This window comes from Hirundo rustica, chromosome 1 (genome assembly GCF_015227805.2).
Source record: "Hirundo rustica isolate bHirRus1 chromosome 1, bHirRus1.pri.v3, whole genome shotgun sequence".
In the NCBI taxonomy this organism is placed as follows: Eukaryota; Metazoa; Chordata; class Aves; order Passeriformes; family Hirundinidae; genus Hirundo; species Hirundo rustica.
The window spans coordinates 42757000-42782530 of record NC_053450.1 but is presented as its reverse complement, the minus strand read 5'-3'; the positions used below and the strand labels follow the sequence as shown (position 1 = coordinate 42782530).

Sequence of the window (25531 nt, the reverse complement as noted above, 5' to 3'; positions counted from 1 at the left end):
GGTGGTGGTGTAGGAATTTGGAGGTCAACAATGATAAAGAAGAATGGAAAGACAAGTGATCTGGGGGATAAGGTTCTCTAAAGAAAAAAATAATACTCTTTCCCCAGATTTAGGGCACTGGAGTTTTTGCTGTGTACGTCAGTAACACAGGTGTAGGGCTGTGCAAGCCAAGTCCCCAGTGCCATTCACCTCCTCAGCAGTCACCAGAGGGCCTGCTAACAGTGTTAGCCCAAGGCCAGGGGATCTGACCCTCTCCTCTGGGACAGCAGCTCTGTTCTCTGGCAGGCATCCCGGGGGTGCTGGAAGGCAACGCGGTCTGCACAATCTCTCTGCCTCTTGACCAGAGACAGTCAGGGTCACAGACGTGAATATTATCTTTGTGACGCTTCAAGCAAGCAAACAGACAATATATTTTTTTTAAAGGAATGTTGCATGCAGTCAGTTGAATGTAAAAATGTCATATCAGATCTTTCAGGAGCTCGTTCCCTTGAGGGGATGTTGCGCCAGCTCGCCCACCCCACCAGGGCAGAGGCAAGGCAGGGAAGGGAGCGCACACGCGTGTGCCTGCACTTCTGTGTGTATGTGCACGCACATATGAGAGACATGAACTGGCCTCTTTTCCCTGGATGAGTCCCTGTGTCTTCCTTCTAAGCCAGGGAACTCCTCTTTTTTCCTGTACCGTAGTCTGGGAATCATGCCCTGGACATTTTTTCAGCTGAGCACATTGACATACAGGAAATCAGCCCAGAGACTCCTCTTTGAACAGTATTTGTAGCAGACAGTTTCACAGTGGTTTTCAGGTATGCTTATTTTTTTTAAACAGCTGATAGAGAGGAGAGTAAAGAACACAAGTAATTTTATTTTAAGAACAGATGTCAAAATACAATATCCTAAATATATATACTTGTAGAACTTAGAGCAAAACTGATCGAGTGTCATTGCATTTATATACTGATCTAGTATAATTGCATTTATATATGTTTTTTTTCCATATCCTGCTTAGTGATGCAGTTGAGCAAGGGAATCATTTTTATTTAGGTCCATCCTGAATTGCAGATGAATGAGAGTATGAAGCAGAGCACCAGCATCAGGAGGAGCAGTGCAGGAAGGGCCTGGCAGGGTGGCTGTGGACCAGGATGCAGTTCTGGGGAAAGGAGGTGTAAGAGAAGCTGGCCCTTGGCCTGGATAAACAAGAGGAAACTCTTCTAAATAAAAGGTGAAATAAATGCATAAATGTTCAGGGAGAATCTTGCCACCACAGTGGGAAAACGTGAAGAATTTCAGCCTATATGTGAGGATCATTATCTGCTGGCACAAACTTCTTTCTTTCGGAGTATAGAAGATGGTTTCTTACCATTAGTGCTTCAGCTGTATTGGGAGAAAAGGCAAGTCATTTTGCTGGAACTTGATAATTTTGTCTTTTTTTTTTCTTCTCTCCTGGTTTTGCCTGTGATAGCCTATGACTTGAGTTGAAACCAGAGGCCATTCAGATCCTGTCATGTAAAGCCTGGGCTATTGTACAGTGATACTATGTTTGCTGTTGTTTTAGTGAAGGTACATAGAGAGTGGAAAGTATTGAAAAGAAAAATGAAATGCATGATGATTCCTTTGTAAGAAGTCAGTCAGCATTCCTTCTTTAGGTTAATATTTCTCAGGTTTTCAAATCTGGCTGCAAAGTCCCTGCTTCCAAAACTTGATATGCAGCTTTCAAGCCTGAGAATAGGGATGCCATCCTTTGTTAAACACTATAGGATATATTTAAGCTCTCGATTAACTCACAGTTGTTTGCTTGGGAAATATGTGTGTAGTGGAGTTGTTTCACCCTTTATTGCATAAACATTTCTCTGGACTGGCAAATTTCACTATTGTTCTTGGAATGTCATTCTCACTTTAAACTTTGCCAGGGCCAAGTTGTCTGTGATGGCACACCTTCCACCTTATGTCTCTCACACCAGTTTTCTCCTAAATCTGTATGTTTTTACAGGTGTTTTCCCACAAGTTCAAAGATTTTGTTTCTGCTTGTTTGGCAGGGGGGGCGGGGTGCAGTAGTGAGAGATACCCGTGCTCCAAAATGCCCCTCTCCTTTGGAAGTGGGTTGCTTCCACAGAGAGCTTTAGCTGAAATGGCTCATCAGAAAACCATCCCTTGTGTGATAATAAGTTACATTGCTGCAAGGACTCTTACCAGTTTTCAAAGGTTATTAATGCACCTCTTTTTTGGCAGGTGTGTTTGTATCAGTGGTGTAAGGTTTTACTGTGATAGTGCTTCAAGCAATGACCTGAGTTGCAATTCTGTTTCCTTGGAGCCTCTAAAAAAATACAGATCTCTTTCTTGCTCTGAAAAAGTTATTCTTAGGTTTTATTTTTGTAATGATATGTCTGGTATTTTCCCAATTCTTTCAGCTTAGCTTCTAATTAGTTTTGATTGATTAGTTTTAATGAGTTGTGTTCATATGACTGTGCAACATATAGAATTGTGATAGGTAAACTTGGCTTATTGGGTTGGTAGATGTTGAAGTATTTTGAACATAATAAATAAAGGCAGGGCTGTGTGGTTTTGATTTTTTAAAATAATAATAAGGGCTTTCATCTTTCCACTATACTTCTAACTTTTTCTTTCTGAAGCATACAAGACTGTTTCTTTCTAAAAATAAATATTCTTTGAAATGGAAAAGTAAACCTGGAACATGCTGGAGCTGTGTAGACTCTGAAGTCTAATGAGATCACAAAAACCCCCAATCCTGGGCTCGTCCATCTCATTCTGTTATTGATTCTGCTCTGCTGAGTCACCAGCCGTCTTACATGAATCTGAAAAAGGAATTTGGGCATATAAGAATAGTGTGATGCAGTACGAAAACGCTCTCAAATCTGATGTGATCTGGCTGCTAAGTGTCATTGCAACTATTCAGTGAAATAAAACAAGCCAAGTTAGCAATGACCTGTAGATCATATAAGATTTCAATGTAAAAATTAGAAATTTTTGCTTGTTCTGTACAATTATGTCTTTAATGCAGGAATACTAAGATTGCTCTGGATTCAGAAAAGAAAAAAAAAAGTTAAGGATAATGTTGAATTTAAATGTTATTTCTCAGAGTGTTTTTCCTTGTTTTGACTGAGCGAGCTATGCCACAGAATGCACCTCTGGTGATTTAATGGAGAAGATATATGGTGTTGCATAGAAGCAGAATGAAGCTCTGAAAGTTATTCTTGTGAGTGTTAACTTCAAAGTACACACACTGTTGAGGGCTGTTCTCTAACATAAAAAGGAGAAAGATATTTTGTTTATCGCCTATGATCAGTGTTTCTGTGGCAGGCCAAGATGCTGAACTTCTTCCCTTGCACAGACGGTTTCACTTAGGCGATGTCTACGCCAGGATGTTTTGGTAAAGAAGTTTCCACTCTGGTCACTAGCATTGCTGTCTTTGCACTGATGATTGTTGTGAATGGGTTACTGCAGAAAGGACTTCGCCTAAAAGAGGTTTCTGTGCTACCTGGCTTATCCACACCACCTTTTACCTTTGTTACACATTTATCAGTAGTGGCAGCAAATATCGTGAAAAACAGGATTTTTCGCAGCTCAGTAAAGCTGAAGTGGATCACAGTGCAGGTAAACTTGGTTTATAACATGCCTAAAAACCTGTGGAGCTCTGAAGGACAGTTTTCTGTACAGGTGCCTCAGTCATTTTCCCTTGCCTGATGCTGTCCATTGAGACCTCCAGTCTGCTTGAAGCTGAGTTTGACCAGCTGAGGAATGTCCTGCTTTGCTGTTGTGCTCTGTGGCTCAGAGCAAGCTCTCACTACCTTTGGTGATTCTCAGTAGCAGAACTACTGCTACTTTCAGCTACTCTTCCTGTGCTGATAGCACTAGACTTGTCTGTATAAAATATGACCTCACCAGAAGAGAGCAGAATTTGTTCTTGCTTCATGACGTGGCAAAGGAACAACAGGAAATGCCCAGAAATGAGTACCAGAATAAGATAGGAGTATAAGAACAAATCTGACAGAAGACTTTGGTTATTTAGTAGTTGTGCTGGGTTTTTTTTAATACTAGATTTGATAACAAAATATTTAAGTAAAATCAAATACATGTGTATATTGATCTATCTTTCTGATGTTTGCTCAGTGATAGTTATTTGTTCTTGCTACTGTGCGTGCAAGTGAGTGTGAATGCAAGGCCGGTCTCATAGAGAGTCTTTCCAATAGCAAATGCCAAATGTCTATGGAAGAAAAGGACAGTATTCTTAATAATCTCTGCAAAACATTGAACAATGCATTTTAAAATGGTATTTGTCTGTTAAAGTTTCTCAGTAATCCTCCAAACCTGAACCAACAACCAAATACCCTGACGCTCCATACCTTGGTCAGAATTCAAGTTCCTCACTCTGACACATGGCCCACAGCTATTTGGGTGGATATTGCAGCGTTCTTCTGGTGTGAGAAGTAGCTTCTCCTGATACCTCAGAGTGGTGGCATTGTGTGTAGTGGTGGCCGAGTGGCAACGCTCCTCATCTTTCATCCACTGGCAGAGGAGTTGTTGGTGTAACCTGTTGCCTCAAATCTCCATGGTACCAATGAAGAAAACAGAGAATTCGACACCTTCTGTACAACAGAACACTATGCAAGTTTCCTTTCTATTCAATGGTGTGCTGTCCTCCTCGCAATTCTATAGACAGGAGAATATGTTCATAATCTTAATGCTCTAGAGCTAGGGCTGGAGGAAGGACTCGGGCTTTCCTACTAGGAAATTGTAGGTATATGTGAAATGCATATATGAAATAATGGACTCTTGATTGTTGGTATCCAGGAACGTGGTTTTAGTGTTCCAATAGCTTCATTAATATGTCAGCTTAGTCTTCATTTAATGATCAGAAAAATACATGGTAAAATAAGGCTTCACTAGAAATGGAGTCAAAACTGCCTTGATGTCACTGTAGAAATTTGTGGTGCATTTCTACATTGGGATTTCAGTATTCCAAATCAAAAATATGTAGCAGAAGTGGAAAAATATCAGAGAAGAGCAACAAGAAGGGATGTATGGGGCAGCTTCTCTGTGAGAAATGACTAGGCTGACGAGGGGTCTTCACCTTGAGAAAGCAGTGGCTGCGAGAGGATGTGATAAAGGTCTGTATTAGGAAGTGCATCAGGAAGGATGATTGTTCACTGCCTCTCAAAAACAAGAAGTGGGGGGCAGCAATGTAACCACTAGGTGACAGATCAAAAAAAAAATCAAAGGAAGTGGTTTCTCAGATGCGTGTAATTAGATTGTAGAGCATGGTGGATGCTGCAGGATGTTATGGATGCCGTCAATGTACAGGTGGTCAAAAAGCAGGCACATAAGACTTTTCCTGGAAGAAAAGTCTACCAAAGACTGTTAGATACAGGGATATTACTTCTGCCTTAGGAAGTCCCTAAGCTGTAAGTTTTTAAAAGATATCAGCTAGTGTTCTGGAGAACTTTCACTAGATGCTTGCTTTTATTTTCATGGTCTTCAAATATTTGCTGCTCGCTGCTCTAAGCTAGAATGTGGGCCTCTGATCTCACATCAGGACAGCCATTTCTGTTCTCTCTATCACTCACCACAAGTTTTAACATGATGTCACTTTGCAGTTTGCTTGCTTCCTTTTTCCTCCACCTTTCAGAATCCCTCCGGTATGCCCCTGGACTTTGTGGTGGCTCCCACAGACACCTCAAACCCTATGTGCAGTTTAGCACTGGGAGTAGAGAGAAGAAGTCATCTGAATAATGAGCTCATGGCTAGTCAGACACAAGTTGATATATGGGGTAAACACACAGATTGAAATTCTTTCATAACATCTTGATTATGAAAAGATAACCATGATATTTATATCTCCCTAGTTACTTGTAACACCCTCATACGGGGTGGGGGGAAGTGTTTTGTCCTGTTTTTAAAGCATCATTCCCATTTAGTGCTTCATTGTTTGCAGGTTTTTTAATACCAATTGTTTTGTGTCTGACTTCGGTGTTAAAAAATTCTCAGCATAGATTGGAGTAGACTCTTAGTGAATTCTCTCAGAAGTATTACCCCCAGTAAGCTCAAGAGATCATTTCCATGCCAGTTTGTATGTAAGCACAGCCTGTGGAATTTTATGTTTGGTGGTGCCAAATGTTAAGTCTTATCATGATGAATTTGGGTCCAGAATGCTAGCAATTTCAGGTGCTTTCTTCATAGCCAAAATAAGTAGCTGGAGAGCTCTGAGAAACTTCCCTACTTTCCAGTCTTGGTAGAGCCTGGTATTACAGTAATTTCCTGGAGGTGGATGAGATTTGCTTTGATATCCATCAGTGCCTTCCTACTTCAGAAGACCTGTACATCCCCCTTCAGTTAACACACAGTGCAGCTCCCTGCAAAGGTGAGAGCACGAGGTGTGTGGTATAATAGTGCTTAATGTTAACCACAAGCTTTTTATAGCAGAGCTCTTCTTAAATGTGAACATTTCCATACAACTTTTTTTCATGCTACAGGGTGTCAGATTTCAAAAGGCAGCACTATGGCAAGCCAGTGGTTAGTTTATATGATTACTCTGAAATTAGTAAAGTGATATAGTGATAAAAACATTGGCTTTGTGTACTGTAATTTCTTCCTGGAGTGATTTCTTAGGTTTACAAGTAATTTTGTTGAAAAGTACAATAGTATTTTGCAGAAAGAACTTACACTGCAATAGAAAATATTTATTTTCATTACTTGTGTTGTTTTACTGATTTTCTTAGTTTGCTTTGTACTTAAGGTTCAGTGACAAATTGTAACAGATTGGGCTATAAAAAATTATATATTTAACAGCTATATGTTCTTTTCTTTGTGTCTTGTATTCATGGAATAAGTCTTCAGATAAAATATTTTTCCGGTAGGGGGACAAAATAAGTATCTAGCTATTCTATTCACAGATAAAATGCATCATACTTTAAAAGTAGAAATTTTAGCTTTTTTTCTGTTACATCTTCTGCAGACCTGCTATTCTGAGGTGTCGAAGCCACATTTCTTTGGAAACCTGACACAGCTGAGAATTGTATATTTGCCGTATGTGACTCTGGACATTGATCTGGATGGTTAAGGCTACTTTTCCGCAGGGAAAAGAGAACAATCAGCCTTGGGAACTTGTACCACATTAATCTGTTGCTTTGAATAAGATAATTTCAAAGAAAGAGATAACAGCTGATTTCTGTTTTCTGTCTTAGACGATGGGCATGGGAAGAAGTTTTGTACTGTGAAAGTGTGAACTCAGAATTGCAGTGTCCATGCAGCATTACAGCGGCAGTAAATGATGCTGATGGAGGCTCACACACAAGTGGTGAGATTACTCACTCATGGATGAAAATTCTGTGTTTGGGCAATCTCTAGGCATGGTAGCAAGCAGTTCTGTCCCAAATGGCTTGTTGACTTGGGATGTATACTGAGAAGATAGTTACTGTCCTTGGGTGATAGGTGGGCCGAGATTTGTCTGAACTTGTTAAGTTTTTTGGGGTCTTGGGAGGATTTCTTTCTTTATTATTATCATTAGCTCAATGCTCAGGCATTTCTTGGACATTTCACAGATAAGCATTGTAAATGCAACACAACCCTAAGCAAGAGGCAGCATGAGCAACTTTCTCTACGTTGGATAAAACAAGTGATTCCTAGGAAGTCAGGGATGGGCCCTATACGTTGTTCCTTTGGGGAATGATTCCTCATGCTTCTGGGCAACAGTGTAAGGCTCTGGCATGCTCTTGTTCTACACGTACTACTGCTGTGCTACTTGGTGGATGTTAAACCTGCTTTATGCAGAAATCATTGTTCTGAGACTTGAGAACAGCCTGTTTCATAATTACAGTGCAAGTTGTAGGTCACTGAAATGTTAAGAGTGTTCATTTAGTGCAGTGAACTCTTAAAAAAAACCACTCCAGGCGTTTTACACTTTGTAAAGGCAAAAAAAAAAAAAAAAAAAGAGCCCAGTAAAATACCCAGGGAGAGTGAAAAAAAGAAAAAATGTTCTCTAATTTAAAGTGATCCGGAGTCTTCTCGAGTTCATGAACCAGCCTTGCCGTTTGATGTCAGCAGAACGGAGCGGAAGCGTGTGGTTTGCTTGCTCGCTGCTGCCGTGGAGTCACAACTCCTTGCTGGCTGTGGATGGGCTGTGCAGGGCAGACCACAGTGCAAACCCACTGATTGTTTGGCCCCAGGATTACGACCCTGCCTCGAATGGAAACGTCAGCTCCTTTACCTGGTGCCATGCTGTACGTTCTGCAGCATTTCGCATCTCGGATGGAGACAGACCACGATTAACGTAGAAGTGGGTAAGAACGTCTCCTGCCTACTTGGCCAGATAACCTCCGTCATAGGAGGGAGGAAGAGAAAAAGCAAGCTATGTTCTTGGACAGAGAAGCGAGCTGCTGCTGGGGGAAAAAAAAAAAAAAAAAGAAAAAAAAATTGCCTCATGTTCCTTTAGCATGTGACCAGTTACGGCAATTGCTGATTGTCTACATACCAGGAAAAAAAATGTCCTCTAGTATAAAAAGTTCCCAGTCTCTACTTCAGGTCATTAGAAAGGTCGAAGGGCAAATACTAAGGAAGTCAATCCAGCTTTTAAATAATACTTTGCTGAGCAAGAAAAAATCAGAGATGACAAGAGATTTCTTCAGAGGGGCTTATAACCAGCAGTGAACTTTATTTTTTTTTTCCTATCATCTTTAGATTATCTGAGATGTCTCTCATTCTTTGAAAACTAGTTTTTAAACTATTATGAAGCCAATAGAAAAGAAGCAATATAAGAGAGTTCACAGAAGTCTTGCAATGCCCGTTTCACACTTTATGTCTAAGAGGATGCTGCAGAATGTATTCTGTATTCTAGAGTAAGGCTGCTTCTGGGTATAGAGAATCTGCAGCTGGAACAGATGTTTAAAGTTGGGGTGATCAGTTATGGTGTCTCAGGCACAAGGGCAACACATGTGGGGATTGCTTGGGGAATTTTTCTTTCCCCAACTTTTCCAGCATGATAAGCTTTCTTTGCCTCGGTCTATACCGTACAAAAAGACAAAAATTATGTAAGGTATACATGTGTCTCTAACATGATTGCCTTTGTTGCAAAGAAAACAGTATGAGCAATTGGCAATGCAAAGATTTCTGCCGTGATGACAAAGTTCCACTCCACAGAGCTTGCTTTTGCTGAGCAGTACTAGAAAAAAATTCTGGGAAAAGAGTTTTCATTCAATTAATTGATACTACTTTAATAATTCTATTCTCGTATTGAAGAATATATATATATAACTTGGTAATGATGTAAATAAAAATACAATTCTGTATATTGTGAATATTCTATATATATGTGAATATTTCTCTGATACAGCTGAAGAACTACTGCTAAGTGTGTGCACATCTATGCAGGTCTACAACAAACAATGTCTTCAGGATAGTGTTTTTTAGTGAACTAATTGCATTTAAGAAATGAGAGGCTTCTTCTGAAAGCATATATATATATCTCCCCATTTTTGCTTTGTGGAAATACCAAGTAGCCATTAGTTCATGCATTACCCATGTAAAAATATGATGGAATAATGAGTACTTCACCAGGAAAGCTCTTGGCAATTATAAAAGTACTTGAGACATGGAATTCATAAGCAGAGCAAAGCAAAGCTGCACGTCATTTGGGTATCAGTAAAACTTACCTGCCTTTCAAAAAAAAAAACCAAAAAACTTGATCACATATCTGCTCAGGAAAATAAAAATAAAACCATAAACCTCAAAGTTTCTGCAAATGATTTGCTACTAACGTCAGTGTTTTTTTTAGAGAATGAGATGTTTTAGATCAAACAAACATTCTTCTGACATTAGTGATGTAATGGTCTCGTGTTCAGAAAGATTTCCTGTTTACTTTGGGTCTGAACACAGACATCTCAAGAAAGAAGGTGCTAAAATTTTCATCACACATCTGCATATAAAGACAGCCCAAACTATTCCAAGATTTGTAGTAAATTTTATATACATTTCTGTTCTTTAGAAAAAAGTGGGTAAATAACAGTTGAAAAATCTCATAAAACTAGAGAGTCTCAGTTTGCTGACCAAGCTAATTCCTCAGTTTTAATCCTGTAATGCAGAAAATTATCAGGCAGTGTCAGTTTGGCAGCCTTGTGAGATATTTTCATGCTCTAAACTGGGAGCTTTGTTAACAAATTCATCTGAAGTCAAGGGACTAGGTGTCCCTTAGAGATGAATTGCTGCCCCCCCTAAATCTGAGGAGCTCACAGATGGCAATAAGGCTTCTTCCTGGTGGAGTTCAGGACATAGTTTTATGCTGTAACTCTTCATGGATTCTCTGTTTCTGTTTCTCTGTGTGTTCACAGTAGAAGCAACACATCTTGTTCATAATTTATATTAAAATGTATCCGGTTTTCCTAAAAGGCAGAGATCATCTGGCTGTTGTTTTATTTTTCTAATTATAAAATAACTGAGTTTAAAACTTGCTGCGACTCTTCCTATGCCTTTGAAAATATAAATACATCAATCTCCCTTTAGCTATCTGCTCTCTAAAAAATGAAGTAGTCTGTTGTAAAACAGACCATGGTGAAGATCTTGTATGGACTGAGATCAGAAATAAGTATTTTTGAGTGTTTGATTGCTTAATTTGCTTTTTAACTCTTTATGGTTATGTTTTGAGAAACAATCCACATCTGTTTTCACAGATGTGGAAACTTGCTTCATCTCCTTAATATAACTGCTGAACAGTCCAGGGACTGAAGGTCTGAACCCAGGTCATCACAGCTTTGCTGCCAAGGCAGGAGGCCTTGTTTGATGCCTAGGTGATAAAAATCTAATGGTAGAAAAATACAGACTGTGGTGAAGACACCAAACGGATTTTGGTCTGTTTTGATGCTGCAGGAAATGAGATTTCTGGTTGGTTTTGTTAGTTGACTTCATTAGATGTGTGTCCCGTGAGTATAAAAAGTGTATTTCTAAATATGTGATTGTGATACCAGCATAAGAAAAACCCAACATCAGCACATAATTGGCATGAAATTATTGTGTGTTTAGAGATTTTGCAAACATCCCCTTAATCTGGTGGGTAAGAAATTGCTGCTTGTGGAGCTGTTTGGGAATTTACATTGGCACTAGAAACCAAAACTGGATCTAGGAGAGCACATTTATGACAGTGACAAACACACAGGCAAGATAATATACAGCATAATGTAAGAAAAACATAGGATTTTGCTTTTAGAAAAATAGAGGGAGAAGGAGCAGCTTGCTGCCAGCTGCAGGAGAATGGATTTGGGCTGGTGGGAAGCACTCACCAGAGGGGAATGTCCTGCACGAGTCAGGCTGGCTCCAGTGGACCAGCGGTCTGAATTAACATGGAGCAGGTTTAATAGTCTTTCATTCATGGCTTTTACTCACTAACGGTATGCAGAGGGTCCTGGTGCTCTCTGTTCTGTGCTGACAACATGAAGACACCAAGTAGCGTTTGTGTGAAGCCAGATGGGGCTCATGGGGCTTGGCACCTCAGCTGGCTCCCAGGTGTAACTTGTCCCTGGATGCAGTGGCTTTCCAATCACCCAGGGCTATGCCTGAGCTAAGACGGCTGATCCAAGCTGATTCTGTCTGTGGGGTGGGTAATTTGCAATTTGGGTAACACGCTTCTGAAGTAGAAAAAAGGGGAGAGAAATGTAATGCAAGGTACATTTTAAAATAGTGCTGATCAGCAGTTTAGCTTGTAATGGATTTGATGCCACTTAAATTGTTTTGGTTTTTTTTCCAGGCAAAAACTGCTTCTCCAAAATGAAGATGTTCCTGTTATCATGAACACCTACTTTAGTCAGAAGGTGCTACTCAGTGAACATTCAGAAGCCGGAGAGAAGACATATGCCCTTACAAAGACGCTTATCAGGAAGAATATCATATCTTTGGCACAGACCTTCAGACTTGATGACTTTGATGATAAGTTACACCAGGAATCTTCAGATAATCAGGTATGGTCCATTTGGTTCACAGTTAAGCACTTGGTAAAAAGTTGGTGAGCAGATGTTTGGAAATCATAAGAAAAACAAAGATTCTAAATTACTGACCTGTTTAGTTTCCCCTTTCATTTAGTCAAGGCTGAATAATATGCAGTGTTTACTTTAATAATATTTTCTTAGTGGAGGCTTTTGGTCCATCCAAATGCTGAACTGCTGTGAGGTTATTTTGCTGAAATCTCACTACTGTGCTAAATAGTAATTATAACTTGGCTTTTCATTGATTTTTCTCTTATTCTTTATAGCTGAATAGCTAAAAAATAGATGTTTTCTTCGAACTCACTCAAGATACTATTTAAAACAAACATTCCTTTTTCCTATTCCTGTCTTAATCATTTGCTTATTGAGCCTGTCCTTTCTTTAAAACATCCATTGATAACATCATCCCCCATTCCCACCTCTTCAGTTTGTTTTCCTTCCTATTTTGACGTTATTTTTATTAAAATGACTACTGACTCTGCATTTCTGTAGCTGTGGTTGTACAAGATGGGGTACTTTAAGAGATTTGTTTTCTTCGTTGTGTGCCAGCACTTTCTGAAAGTAAGGCTCTTGTAAAAGCTTTACATTGGCTACATAAATGATTCTTACTATTTGAGAAGTTTGGCCCTTCAAGTATGAAGAACCATGAGTGTCAACATTTTGTGTTTGCCTTATATATAATTCCCATTATAGGCCTGGGAATTAAAAAGTTACATAAATCAAATCCTAATCGCCTTCCTTGCTTCAGCTCTAACTTGTAAAAAGCTTCTACTGTGGTATTTGAAAACCAGAACAATTTACTTGTTCCTCTCATGGCTCCTAACAAACAAACCACTTCATCTGAAACTTGGTAGACAAGTTTTATTGCAACCCCTTTGTAGACAAAGGGTAGTGTTGTACCAGAATTTTCTTTTAGATATTGCAAATTCTCCTTCTTTGTTGGTGTATAATACTTACGGCACAGTCAGTGAAGTCGGTGATACTCCAAAAACCTTTATTGGTGCACAGCTTTTTATAAAAACAGTTTTCATTGTGAAAATATATATTTGGCTCCTGCTGCAAAGGGACCTATATATATTTACCATGTTAGTCTATGCTTGCTTACAATCTTTATTGATAGAGATTTATTTTAAAATCGAGATAAATTACATTATTCATTTAGATTAAGGCAAACTGTAGTATTCATGAAATTTATTTTGCAAGTTTGGAAGGTTTTATTAATAAAATATGTTTTGAAAGTCGGGAAGAGATAAAGGTTTTGCTTTAAAAGTTTTGTATTGTTCATTAATCATCTAATTCTTTTATACTGAAATATTTTCCATTGAAATGTGAGGACTAACTTACTAGGCTATAAAACTAGACACCTGTTCATTTCCAAATTTATTTGAAAGTCCAGAAGCATTCGAGATGAATTTTACGTTTTTGGTTGTTTTTTTTTTTTAGAAGAGGCAAGAACAGAACATCAAAGAAGTAAAAATAAAACTCTATTCAAGGAGGAGTCATAAGGGCTAATATCAGTTCTATTTTCCTGCTGTTGTCACCTTCATCTCTCAGGGGTTGAGTTAGCTCAGTCCAGAGCACCAGTTAAATTCAGGAGCACACCACGTGTGCAACTCTCTTGAGTGTTTATCGAAAATAGACAATAAATAACTTGCCACTAGTCTGTAAATTACTTTAGGAGCAGTAAGTATTTTGAAACTGATTTTGCACTTGAAACTTGATTTTTCATGATGGCATTTTCCTTTCTAGCTCTACGTCATTTCAAGGTTCTCTGGAATGTTTCTCTTAATGGGTTTTCCTTCACCAGGTTCCCTGTGCTCCACAAACCCATAACAACGGTGATTCAAAACAGCATCCCTCAGCACTGAGTGCTGTTAATGATTCTCTGCTTGAAATGGTGGAAAGCCAGGGAGCAGTGGGATGGAGAGAAGTGCAGGTACGAGTCGTTATCCAAAGGGTGTACTGTTTGCCAGCAAAAGAAGGGTACAGAAGCCACACTCAAGGAAACAAGCCTCTTTGTGCAACACCCATCACGAATTCAGATCCATCAAACGTTAGGTGAGTAATAAGATGCATGGGAATTTTTTTTGTTGAGGCTTTGGTGTATGAGAAACCAAAGAGGAGTGAGTTCAGAAATGTCATTCTCATTGTCTTGTGGGGAAGAAGCACACTCAGCAGGGAAGGCATGGGGCTGTTGATGGGCGTGGTGTAGTTCTTTAATTAGGTGTAGTGTGACACAGAAGTAGTCCTGCCCAGAGAAGGGAAGGATCTGTCTGTGGTTTATGTCATCAACAGATGACAGAAACATTGAAAATGAATTAATGAGAAGTTAATTGAGAACATCATATACTGTTCCTTGAGTTTCACAGACCAGTTGTTACATCCCGTTTGCCTATTTCAGTCTCTGGTATGCTCTGCTAGTAAGTTATCCTCGTGTAATGGTCTTTTGAAAGAAAGAAATACATAGAGAGACACATAAATGAAAGGCTTTTCTATAATGAGGATTTTGCAAAGATGCTATTAGGAAAAAATAGGTGTATGCTTGTGAAGTCACTGGAAAAAGATCCTGTTGACTTCTGAAAATCTGGAGGCCACAGCAGTTCAGATTCCTCTGCAGTAAAAAGTGTTGTGGTGTCAAAACATAACCAGCGGTGCAGAAGAATTACACGCAAACCTCATGGAACATACAGCTTTCGACCAGTTGTTTTAGTCTTTGGATCCTAACACTGTTGTGTTTACAGTGGAGGGAATTGAGAATTGGACCTTGTTTTCTTAAATATAAAAGATATGGCAAACCGTATTCCTTTCTGACCAATACTGAACCACTGAATTCTTTCCTTCTGCTTTTGTGATCCTCAAGGTTTGAGACTAAAGACTGATTTCAGTCCTTCTCAGCAGCCCTGGGCCTGAGATAGCTGTGTGTGTTATTGCATTTTCTTCCTTTGGTTTTGCACTAACTTTGGGTTCAAGCTGGCTTAAAATTTTGAAAGGTGAGATGTATCAGATTTTGGGTTTTTTTCCACTCGGGAAGATCATTAAAGTGAGTTATAGTGGAAGAACTTTTATTAAGGTTCTAAGTTCAGCTTTTCAGGATATAAGTAAACATTTCTTCCTGCAGTTTGGGACTTGAATGGAGATGTGCAATTAGTTTAACAGGTTCTATTGAGAGCCCTCCAGAGGTAATTTGCAATAGGCTTTGAAAGGTTCCTTCAGAGTTTTGAAGAATTTGAGTTCCTCTAAGCCACTCTGCAGGTGGATAGTGGTGTCCTCAATGGTCCTTCTTCTTGAGCTTTTGAAATACTAGAATTCTCTCAATTCTTGCTACCTTGTAAGCCTCTGAGTAATTTACAGCGCTCATTGATCAATCAAATTCCTCCACAAGGCACTTAGGAAGATTATTCTTTCCTAAAATACAATCTTGATCATCACCCACAGGAAAGTAATTATCAACAGCCTTGTCCCCAGCATTTTTAGGAGTACTTTTACATATAATAGTTACACTGAACATTATTTTTTAAAAAGTAATTGATACATCTCTGGACTCTTTGCTTTGTATTTAATTCATACTTAGTACAACATATATATATTTTTTAAAAGTAAGGGGAAAAGTACTTTACCAGCCCATATCAATACGTGGTTTTGAGGACAGTACTCCTCCATGTAGATTTTTTTCCAGAGGGCTACATTTGATCAAATGTCAGGGCAGTTGACAGACTGTCATTCAACCTGATTTTTTCATTTCCAGCTCTTAACCAAAAGTACACTCAACTTGCAGTCTCACATTTTAAGGTAGTTAACCTGCCGGAGCCCACACCCTTCACAGGAATGGGGTGAAAGAAAACAGAAATCTCAGATTGCAATTCTTATGTCAAACATGAAATTAAAATGAAATAAAAAATGAGAGCTTGTTGCTTCTGTGTGCATGCGGTAGCTGGGTATTCTCATGTGCAGTCGTTAAACTGGTCTCTTAAAAAGTTCCTCAATTTTCCTAGATGTTTCAGCTCAGAAAACAGCTTGTTTGTTGTTGTTCACAGCTAGCAGACTGTGTTTTGGATCCCGAATCAAAAAAATCAACCCACTTTCTAGTTTGCGAAGAGGAGAATGAACACTTCTTTTGCAGATTGAGGAATGAAAAACACCTCTTGCTGCTTTATCGGCTGCTATTTCCATGGCTGATAAACATCCACATGAGACTTCTCTACCAAAAATGTCTGTCACCTGATAGTGAACAAAAGGGTCCAATGCCTTCTGGCAGTCCTTTGAACCAACCAATGGCTAATTTTTTAATAACTAAAAACCCCTATTTTTTCCTTTTTAAACTTCTTTCTGCGAAGTAAAACTGCCCAGAAAACAAGGTTTGTATTTTATGAGGCAAGATGGGTTGGATTATTCATTGTTACATAAACAAAAATTTCTAATTAGATATCAAGGTAGATTAATGCTTAATTGATTAGTTTTTTAAACCAGCTGTTCTATTGCATACCTTCTTTTGTAGCACTCCATAATAACCTAGATGCTGTTGTCATAGGGAAGCATAAAAACCACAATAATAAGCTGCAAAGAAGCGTGAAATTAAATGTGGAGTAGGGGAAGTGATGCATTTGGTTCAAGGCAACCAGTTTCTAGTTAGAGAGTGGCAAACTGTGGGAGAAACCTCTATTTTGATTGTAAGGAAATGGATGAATTTAACTGATTAAAACTAACACTTGTGAAACATAGAAACTATAGGGCTGCCTATATGCATTTAGCATTTATTGTTCATAAATACATGTGTGGAATATGGCCTTTTACTGATAGACAGAGGGATATGTTGGAAGGGTTGGAGTTTGCTCAGCTGAAATATTCAAAGCATTTTCCAAGGATGCTGAGAAATCTTTGCAGAGACTGACGAGTTCTCCAGCTTCTGTTCTCTGTAAATTGGATCCACATTCCCTGTATTATTGTTGAAATATTTGCCTTTTCCCCCATAACTAACTGCTCTTGCAAATGGACTTTTCATGCTGAAGGAGTTTCTTGGGGGGGAAAAAAAAAAAAAGAAGATAATACGACTCGCTGTGACTGTCTGCCCATTTTCAGCATTCCTGGCATACTTTTTGCTGCCTTTTCCCCTCTGATGGCAGAGAGATACTTTTGTTAGTGACACAGCACATGTTTCTCTAAACCCCATTGTTTTGATTCTTTTTTGAAAATGTCCTGGCTTACAAGTGTGAAGATCCCAAAGAGACTCCTGTCGACCTGAGGAGCTCACTGGCGCAGAGGTGTCTGACTCACTGCATCGGCCTTGTACTTTGTGTTCCTGGGATAAAGCAGTGTATCATTTGGATTTTGCTCCTGCCAGTATCTGTTTGTTTTGAGCAGGCCACGTGAGTTTAGTAAAAAATAGAGCTGGTCAGTTTTGTGCCTTAAAGGACGGGGCTGGTTGTGTGGTTGTCAGTGTAACTAAAATAGATGTATTTTTAGGACTATTAGGCAGTTAAACTGGTCAGAGCACTCAGAGGATTTGTGTGAGGAGGCTGGACAGAAAAGGGTGTTGTCATGAAGGAAGAACTAACCACTGCTGGTGGGAAATAATGCTAGCTGTAGCTGTGAATCCACACTTTAAAATCTGTGGGTGACCTCACAAATTTTCCATTCACTTCTCTTGGCATGTTTCGACCTATTTCCTACCTGAACAAAGCCAGCTGTAGCTTTCTATTCCAAGAACAAAAGAGAGACCATACATTTACTTTAAAAATTAGTGTGATCTGCATCTCTTGCACTAGTCAACCGTAGTTCCTTCAGTTTTGCCCTTTATTTTGTTTTCCATTTGCCAGATCGTAGAGCAGTGGAAAGGTCTGCCACCATGCAAGCAGGACCCTTGGGGAGCAAAATATTTAGAAGAGCTGAGGATTTGTTTGAGTGGCTGGAAGAAACAGAAGGGAGGAAAATCACATTTCTCTTTCTGAGCAGGCCCGAAGAAACATGATAGTTGCTGTAATTCATTGTGGTCTAGCAAGTTGTTGCAAGTTTCTGAGTAGTCTGTTCGTATGTAGTTCTTTGTAAAACTGTTCTATTGGCAAGTGATAATCCTCTAGAACTAATTAATTTCTTGGCTGGATTTGCTTTTCCCCCCTCTTTTTCTTCATCCAGTGGTCGTTGCTGTTTATCTTAACACAAATCTAGTCAATGGGTTAACCTGTCTGGCAACATGCACAACTAAAAGTGGAATGTCCAATGCTGCAACTAGCATTCCAAGGAGATGGATTAATACATTGAAAAGTTGTCCCTCTGGTATGGAAAACCTACCTCAAGTTTTATAAAGCATATCGAAATCAAAAACAACAACAACATAAAATACTCTGGAGGTATTCTTATTTGAAAAGAGACCAGATTGGAAAGGATTGTCATGAAAGATCCATGTTCACAGATGCTAACATCTGTCAGAATGTTTTTTGTGGCTGACTTAAATCTGTTTACAGCATTCCATTTGTTTTTTTGCCTTTTTTTTTTTCAACAAAACATTTTAAATGGAATGGTCATAAATGCAAGTTTAAAAAAAATACATTATGTTTCTGGGATGTGATTTTTCAAGTGGAAAATAAACAGGAAATAAGTAACTGAAATGCAATAGAGAGTAGTCCATAAACTAAAAGGTTTCTCTATTTTTCCCCTTTTCAAATCCTTCTCAGAAGTAAAGATACCGTGCTCTTAATATTCTTGCAAAGTAGTCTAATTGCTACTTGACAGACTTATAATAGTTGTCCTAATAGCTGTGGTTCAAGCTCTAGTAACTGGCTTCTGCTTTGAAGTCTCTCTCTTTTTTTTCTTTGGGGGGGGGGGTGGTTGTTGGGGTTTTTTTGTTGTTGTTTTTTTTTTTACTCATAGTAAAGATTCCCTGACACTTGGATTTTTCCCTTTTGCCTCCACCCTGCTCTATTTGTAATTCTCAAACTGGAGCCACCAAAACAGAGAGTAAGGACAAAAGACTGTTGGAAAAACAGCTTCAGTATCACACTGTCCAACTAATACTTTAAATTGTCTTGTGTAGTTAAAACTAGCTTCCCCAGGCTGCTGTCTGGATAGCCCTGAAAGTCTGTTTTCCCTGCTGATGCTGCAGACAACTAGATGGAACTTGGGCTACTTCCAGTGCCACCATAGTACAACAATTTGTTAATTTGACATTGCTGTTTATTTTTCAGTGCTAAATATTTACATAATCTTATTCTGTCCAAGGGCAAGGTGAAAGCACTGTTATCTGATATACTCTGTACAAATAATAAAGAAAAAGGACTCCTCAATGTACACCAGCGTTTTTCGTCCCTGTGCTGGGAATAGGCAATTAAACAATTTGTTTTTGTTCGAAAATATGTCAGGGCGGTGATAAAAACTGCTGGTACAGAAAAGAGGCTCAAGAAGATGATAGCCAGCACAGACCACAAGTGTGACAGGGATTCAGTCTCCTTGGGAAGGAAAGGAACAGGAACAAACTATTAGATGGCCAATACTGTGTGTGCAGGCTCCTATATGCACCTAGCAAAAAGGAGACACTGCTTGCTTTATTTCCTCCATACACAAGTGCTTAGGCTGATCAGTAAGGCACCCGTGTGCTCACAGAAGGCAGTCAGACACACCCCAAGCCTTTTTTTTTTTGTCAAGAAGGAGGAATAGCTCTACTAACTGATGTATTTCCCATGATGGAGAAATTGTAGCTACCTGAGTAGCACAGAGAGACAGGTGAGCGGTCTAGAAGCATCATTATGTAGAGTGTGTTTCCCACCATTTACCTTTGTAACCATACCACGGTCACATGCAGGGCCTTAGGAAGCTGGGGAAGCTTTATTGCACCTGAACACTTCATTTCCCACTGCCCTTTGCTTCATGGCTATATGCACTCAATTGGTTGTTTTGGAGGGACCAAATGGTGTAAGTGGTGAGGATGGGAGGAGTAATGTGGTCCCTGTACATTATCCTATAGTAGAGAGCAGTCTAGGGAGAAAAAAGCAAACAATTTGAAAACATAATTTGCCAGCCCTGGAGCCACAATCAAAGTATGTGCTGTTTTACACTGGGTGGTTTCAAACAGGAATAGTAATTTTCCAGCACCTGTTATTTGTCAAGAATTATTCTAAGATGGCCTACATAAAAGGTATGGAACCTTACCCTTGGCTTTGACCTTCCCCCTGAACTTTTGTATCTCTGAAAGTTACGTGGTTGATGGAACTGAGAACAGAAATCTTCCACGTGTGTTTTACACCTCTGCATTTCACTGAGTATACAGCTTCCTGCAGAAAGTGTTGAAGTTGTGCTGAAGCTCTCAGAAACCTTTGTAAAAGCCAGATTGTGTCTCTGGAATTTGTTTTCCTTCTACCATCACACCCAAAGGCAAGAACCTTGAGCAGTGATAAATGTTGTAAATGCCTGGATGGAGGTGATCCAGCAGTTGGGAGAGAAATTTAACCACCTGAATATTGCACGGAATTTCTTTGCCACTTGGCCAGGTAAACAGTCTTTGTATGCAACCTTAAGTAACTGCCGAGGTAGTGCCCATGCAGAAAAACATCAGCACAAACTTTATGTAATAATAATTTTCCAAAATGGAAGATTCTTAGAAATAAATTTCTACCATCAGCTTTGTAAAAGCTTCTCTTCCATATAACAGACCAATACTCCTTGGAAAGTATTACAAACGTACTCTTTTGCAGAAAAGAAGGTTTTGAGTCTCAAAGAATCAGGGTTACACAGTTCTGTGCAGATTATGGGGTACACTCTATTAATTTAGACAGACTTTGAAAGGGACAATATTGCTGAAACATAGGCTTGGACATTAATTTTTAAGCTCTTCCACACTTTCTTTTACGCAATGCAAAAGATGAAGATACAGCAAACAATGCAAACAAAACAAAGCTCCTCAGAGAAGACAATTAGTTCTTTCAGTAAGCACTGTGGTTTAAAATTGGTATGTAAGTTATAAATGTAACAAGATTATCTTATGTTCACGTGCCAGTCCCTACTGGTGGCTGCTGGTTTTGTTCCATTTCTCACAGCCAAAGGCAGTCAGCAGCATCACACTGAGCAGGGATCTGCTGTGCTGAAATCCTCAAACTCATTTCAGTTAATGCTTCAACTCCCTCTTTGACTAAAGGGCACTTCACGGGGTTTGGGGAAGAACATGCTCCTCAAATGGGACAAGTGGTGAGCAAAGGCCTGGGATGAACTTACTGTGTATTACAGTTCACAGTGTAAGGCTTGAGTGGGTTGGCAGTCAGGAGAGATTTAGTTATTTTTTTAATTTTAGTCCTACGGTGAGAAAAAAAAAAGGGATTATTTAACTGATACATGCTGCCTGATATATGTTCAAAACGCTTAGGGATTATTTAACTGATACATGCTGCCTGATATATGTTCAAAATGCTTTTGTAACACGCTGAATTTAGATACTTGTTTGGAGGTGTGTGTGTGACTGCAGTGTGGACTCCTCTGGACAGCGTGCTTTACATGTGCCTGAGGCCAGGAGTGAACACAAGGTGTACTGCAGAGGGGTTTCACATTTGGCAGGCTGAGGGAGCTGGGGCTGTTCAGCCTGTAGAAGAGAAAGCTCCGGGGAAGAACTTAGAGCAGCCTTCCAGGACATAAAGAGGCCTTGCAGGAAGCTTGAAGAGGGACTTTTTACAAGGGCATGTGGCGATAGGGCGAGGGAGAATGACCTTAAACTGAAGGAGCGTGGGTTTAGATTAGATATTAGGGGAAAATTCTTTACTGTAAGGGTGCTGAGACACTGAAACAGGTTGCCCAGAAAGATTGTGGATGACCCCTCCCTGGAAGAGTTCAGAACCGGGTTGGATGGAGCTGTGAATGACCTGGTGTTCTGGAAGCTGTGGATTTCCTCTCTGAGGCAGCAGCTTTCCCCACTATTGAATTCAAATATGATCCAGTCATGACAACTACAGATGTTCTTGTCTTTGTCCTGTAACAATGGGATTATGCATTTTCCACTGCCTCTGAACAAGTGCCAAAATTTGTACATTCTGTTTGACATGAGGAGAAATGTGCAAGGAAATTAATTCAGTTGGAACAAGTTATGTCACATCTTCAATATGGAGCTATAAATTAGCTGGCTGTATTAACATAATGTAAGTGGGAAGTGGAAGACAATGTTAGCAAAGACACTCAGTGCCTAATCTTTCCAAAAGTGTTTTTAAATCTTTATTTCTATTTAATTTAATGGTAAGTGGATATTTCCTTTCCAAGGGAGCTGAAAACTGCCAGAGCTTTCTTGGTGCAGCTTGGGCTGTTTAGTCATGATTAAAACTATCTGGGTTAGGAGCTCATCTACACCTTGGTGCTTCTGTGTATCTGAGTCACCTTTATTATTTGGACTGCCAGGGTTTGAGGGAGAATCATAGCAATAACATCCTGAGAATAAAGGTATTTGAAGTGGATGTATGAACAGTTAGGAGAATCAGGGTCTCTCAGGCTGTTTATGTCTCAACAGCGCAAGTGGGACGGGTTCTACTAAGGTTGTGGATTTTTAAGAAATCAGTTGGAAATCAGCTTGTATGTACAAGAGGGGTGAGAATTCAAAGCAAAAAGAGGTGTCACTTCTGGTTTAGGAGTTGCAACTTCATCAAATCAACGAATTGAAATCGGATAATTTCTTTTTAAATGCTTTCAAGGGTTACACCTCATTGGATAACATCTGTATGCTAGATTTAGGAAACTGCTGAGTAGACAAATGGGTTGCGTTCTGTGATTTGTTTGATCCCTCTTGGATACTTAGGAGCTGTTTTTGGGGATGATCTGCCTGGGTGCAGTTGCTATTTGTGTAGTGCAAATCAGAAGAAATTAAAAAGTCATGCATTGAACAAAATCATGAGAAAGAAGAATCATGATATTTGGAAATAAGATAGTTTTTGGTTTTTTGAGATAAATGTACTTTTGGGTAAACTTTCCTAAACATTTTCGATGAAGAATCCCAAATTTCCTGATCAACTTTGCATATAAATGGATTTCCATCATAAAAATGAAAAATAAAAGCTAAGTTTGATTCTTATTGATTCAGGCTTGTGGTTAGCCTAGCATATTGGATAGAAAGCCAACATGCCTGGCCTCCCTGGAAAACACCTGAAGGGTTTGTCTCTGTCTGAGGTCACCTGCTGAAATCCATAGAAGCAGATGGTGGCAAAGTAACTGCTTTCATGATAAAACCATTTTAACAGAGCAGATAAACAGTCCAATAGTCAAATAATAACGAAGATTTTGTGTGTGCACAGTGTGGGTTGAGAAAAATTTCTGATTGTTGTCATACTTCAGTATCCTGATGTTTTAGTCTCAATTCCCAGCCCTTAGTTCCATGGAGTAGAAATATATGCTTTTTTTCCTTTTCTCTATATGTCCTGGATAAACCTGTCTCTTTCATTTCCCCCCCTGCAATTTAGTTTTGTATTTGGCACAATAAAAATGTAAGTACTGTAGCGAGTTTTGAGAGCATGCAGAACTCCCAGGTATTAAGTGTTGTTCCTCAGCTCCGTGTATGTCGCTGCCCACGTTATTTATTATAACTGAATCAGTGACAGAGCGCAGCAAAGTGACATTACAGCAGAACACAGGGACACACGGTAGAGTCGAGCTGCGCTCAGCATCAGTGCAGACTGACACTTTTCTGTCCGTGGGTCTGTCCCTTGGTGAGCAGATATTTCCTGCCTTTACCCAAGCCTTGCCTGGAAGCCCACGGCTCGGGGTTGCGGGAGGGCACACGTGGCGTGTCTCTCCCCCTGCATCCCCCAGTGCGTCTCTGCACACGCTGTTCAGTAAACAAACCCGGGAGAACCAGAGCGAGCTGGTTCAGAGCAGCCCGTTCATTCACACAGACCTCTTGGAAAGCCGTGCCTTTGCGCAGCCCTGACGTACGGGCTGAGGGAAGTGGAGAAGTTAGTATTTATGTTTTCATTAATGCTTTTTATAGCTGCGAGCCAGCTGTAGCTAGTTAGCATTAGCCTAGGACATCTATTAGCCTGCAGACCTCTTACGCAGGATAAAGGGCTTCTGATGGAAACAGAGTTGTTACTCATGGTGCTCCCGGCTGCGTGTTTACATGAAGGTTGTTTGCACTGACATAGGATATATATATATATATATATAAAAAAAACATGAAGGTTGTTTGCACTGACATAGGAGACATATATATATATATATATATATATATATATATATATAAAAACAGCTTGCACCTTTCTAACAAGCAAGTTTGCCAGGATCCAAGAGGATTTTGTATAAAAACTTTTAGTGTAGCAAAGGCTGAGGTTCGCATCTTTAAATGGTGTATTGCTTGCTTAAGAGCTGTTCTATTTAAATAATGCTCTGCAGCTATGCAGATGTTAAAATTATTTGGTGCTTAGCTTTTAGGATATGTTGTGAATAAGCAGTATTCCTGCAAGTCTTGAACGCACCAGTTTGGACTGTTAAAAGTTTTTGCTATGAATGATGTAAGTGGCTGGCAGTAGCACAGAGTGAATTGGACCTAAGGGTTTGGGCTATGGAAATTGATGGCTCAGCTACCCTTCTCTGGTTTCTCCCAGTTTTTGCTTTTATGATTCTTTTCCCCCTCTTCTTCTGGAAGCTAGTTAGTCAGGAGGGTGTTTAAAAACAAATAACAAAAGCAACTGTGAAACAGAGAATGAGGAAGGCAGGAGATGTTTTGTTTTTAGAGCTCCAGCATGACAAGCACCGTGGTCTCTGGTATTTACATTAATAAGACAATTTCCTTTCCTAGTCGGTCTCAGTGTTCCCCTTACAATTCTGACACCTCCATTCATCCAGGCAATCGCAGACATACCTGAAAAAAAAGCAGGAAATTTTATCTGTGCTCTGCTTTGCATTTTTGTAGAAGGTGTGGAATGAACTTAGTGCTTTCTCACAGATACTTTAGTCCTGCTAATAGTTAAAGCTTTGGAATGGAAAGTTTCAGCACTGACTTCCCTCTCAAGTAGTTTTCTTCTTCAAAAAGTAGATTGTACTGGAGACCATCATCTCTACTCCGCTTCTTCCCACGTCTTTTGCCGCTATTTGCAGTGTGTTTTACAGAGATAAAAGATTCCTTCGCCATTGTAAAACGATCTCAGCATGAATTTCCACTCCTCTTGTCTTTGTCACAGTCCCACCAGTTGTCAGTGATGAACTCGTTCCAGTCGAGGGGAATTCAAAAAATTCATTGTAAAAAGCTTTGTCTGCCTCTTAAAGCCTAACCTCATGAAAGCGTTGATTACATCACGTCAGAAATATACCTTTACGGTTCACAAAAAGAAGCTTTATAGTACTATTCTTTTTCATCTGCACAACAGAATCTGTGTGTGAAACTGCTAAGTAGCCCCACATGCCAGTGGCAACTCACATGGTTAAACTATAGTCTTACCAAGACAAAAAGTCGGGTTATCTCCCAAAATTGAATCACTTCTAATCTTCTGTTCAGATAAATTTCCTCCACCCATCCATTTAGGTACACCACCCTTAATGATCCACTTGAGAAGAATGTGACAGGCTCTTGAAAGCCCTGTATGAGGCTGTGGAAGCGCAGCTCATGA

The 25531-nt window shown here is 39.6% G+C and overlaps 1 protein-coding gene across 5 annotated transcripts in view; it reads left to right on the top strand.

Annotated features, from left to right (window-relative positions):
• Nucleotides 1-25531, top strand: part of SPIDR (scaffold protein involved in DNA repair) — a 194785-nt gene that overhangs the window by 114315 nt on the left and 54939 nt on the right. For all 5 annotated transcript variants that reach the window (XR_009208127.1, XM_040070770.2, XM_040070780.2 and 2 more), the window contains exons 9-10: nt 11741-11951; nt 13783-14033. Coding sequence is in view for 4 of the 5 variants with exons in the window: in XM_040070770.2 (XP_039926704.1) it covers nt 11741-11951; nt 13783-14033 (462 nt within the window). In the remaining variant the exon portion in view is untranslated. The remainder of the gene's footprint in view (nt 1-11740; nt 11952-13782; nt 14034-25531) is intronic.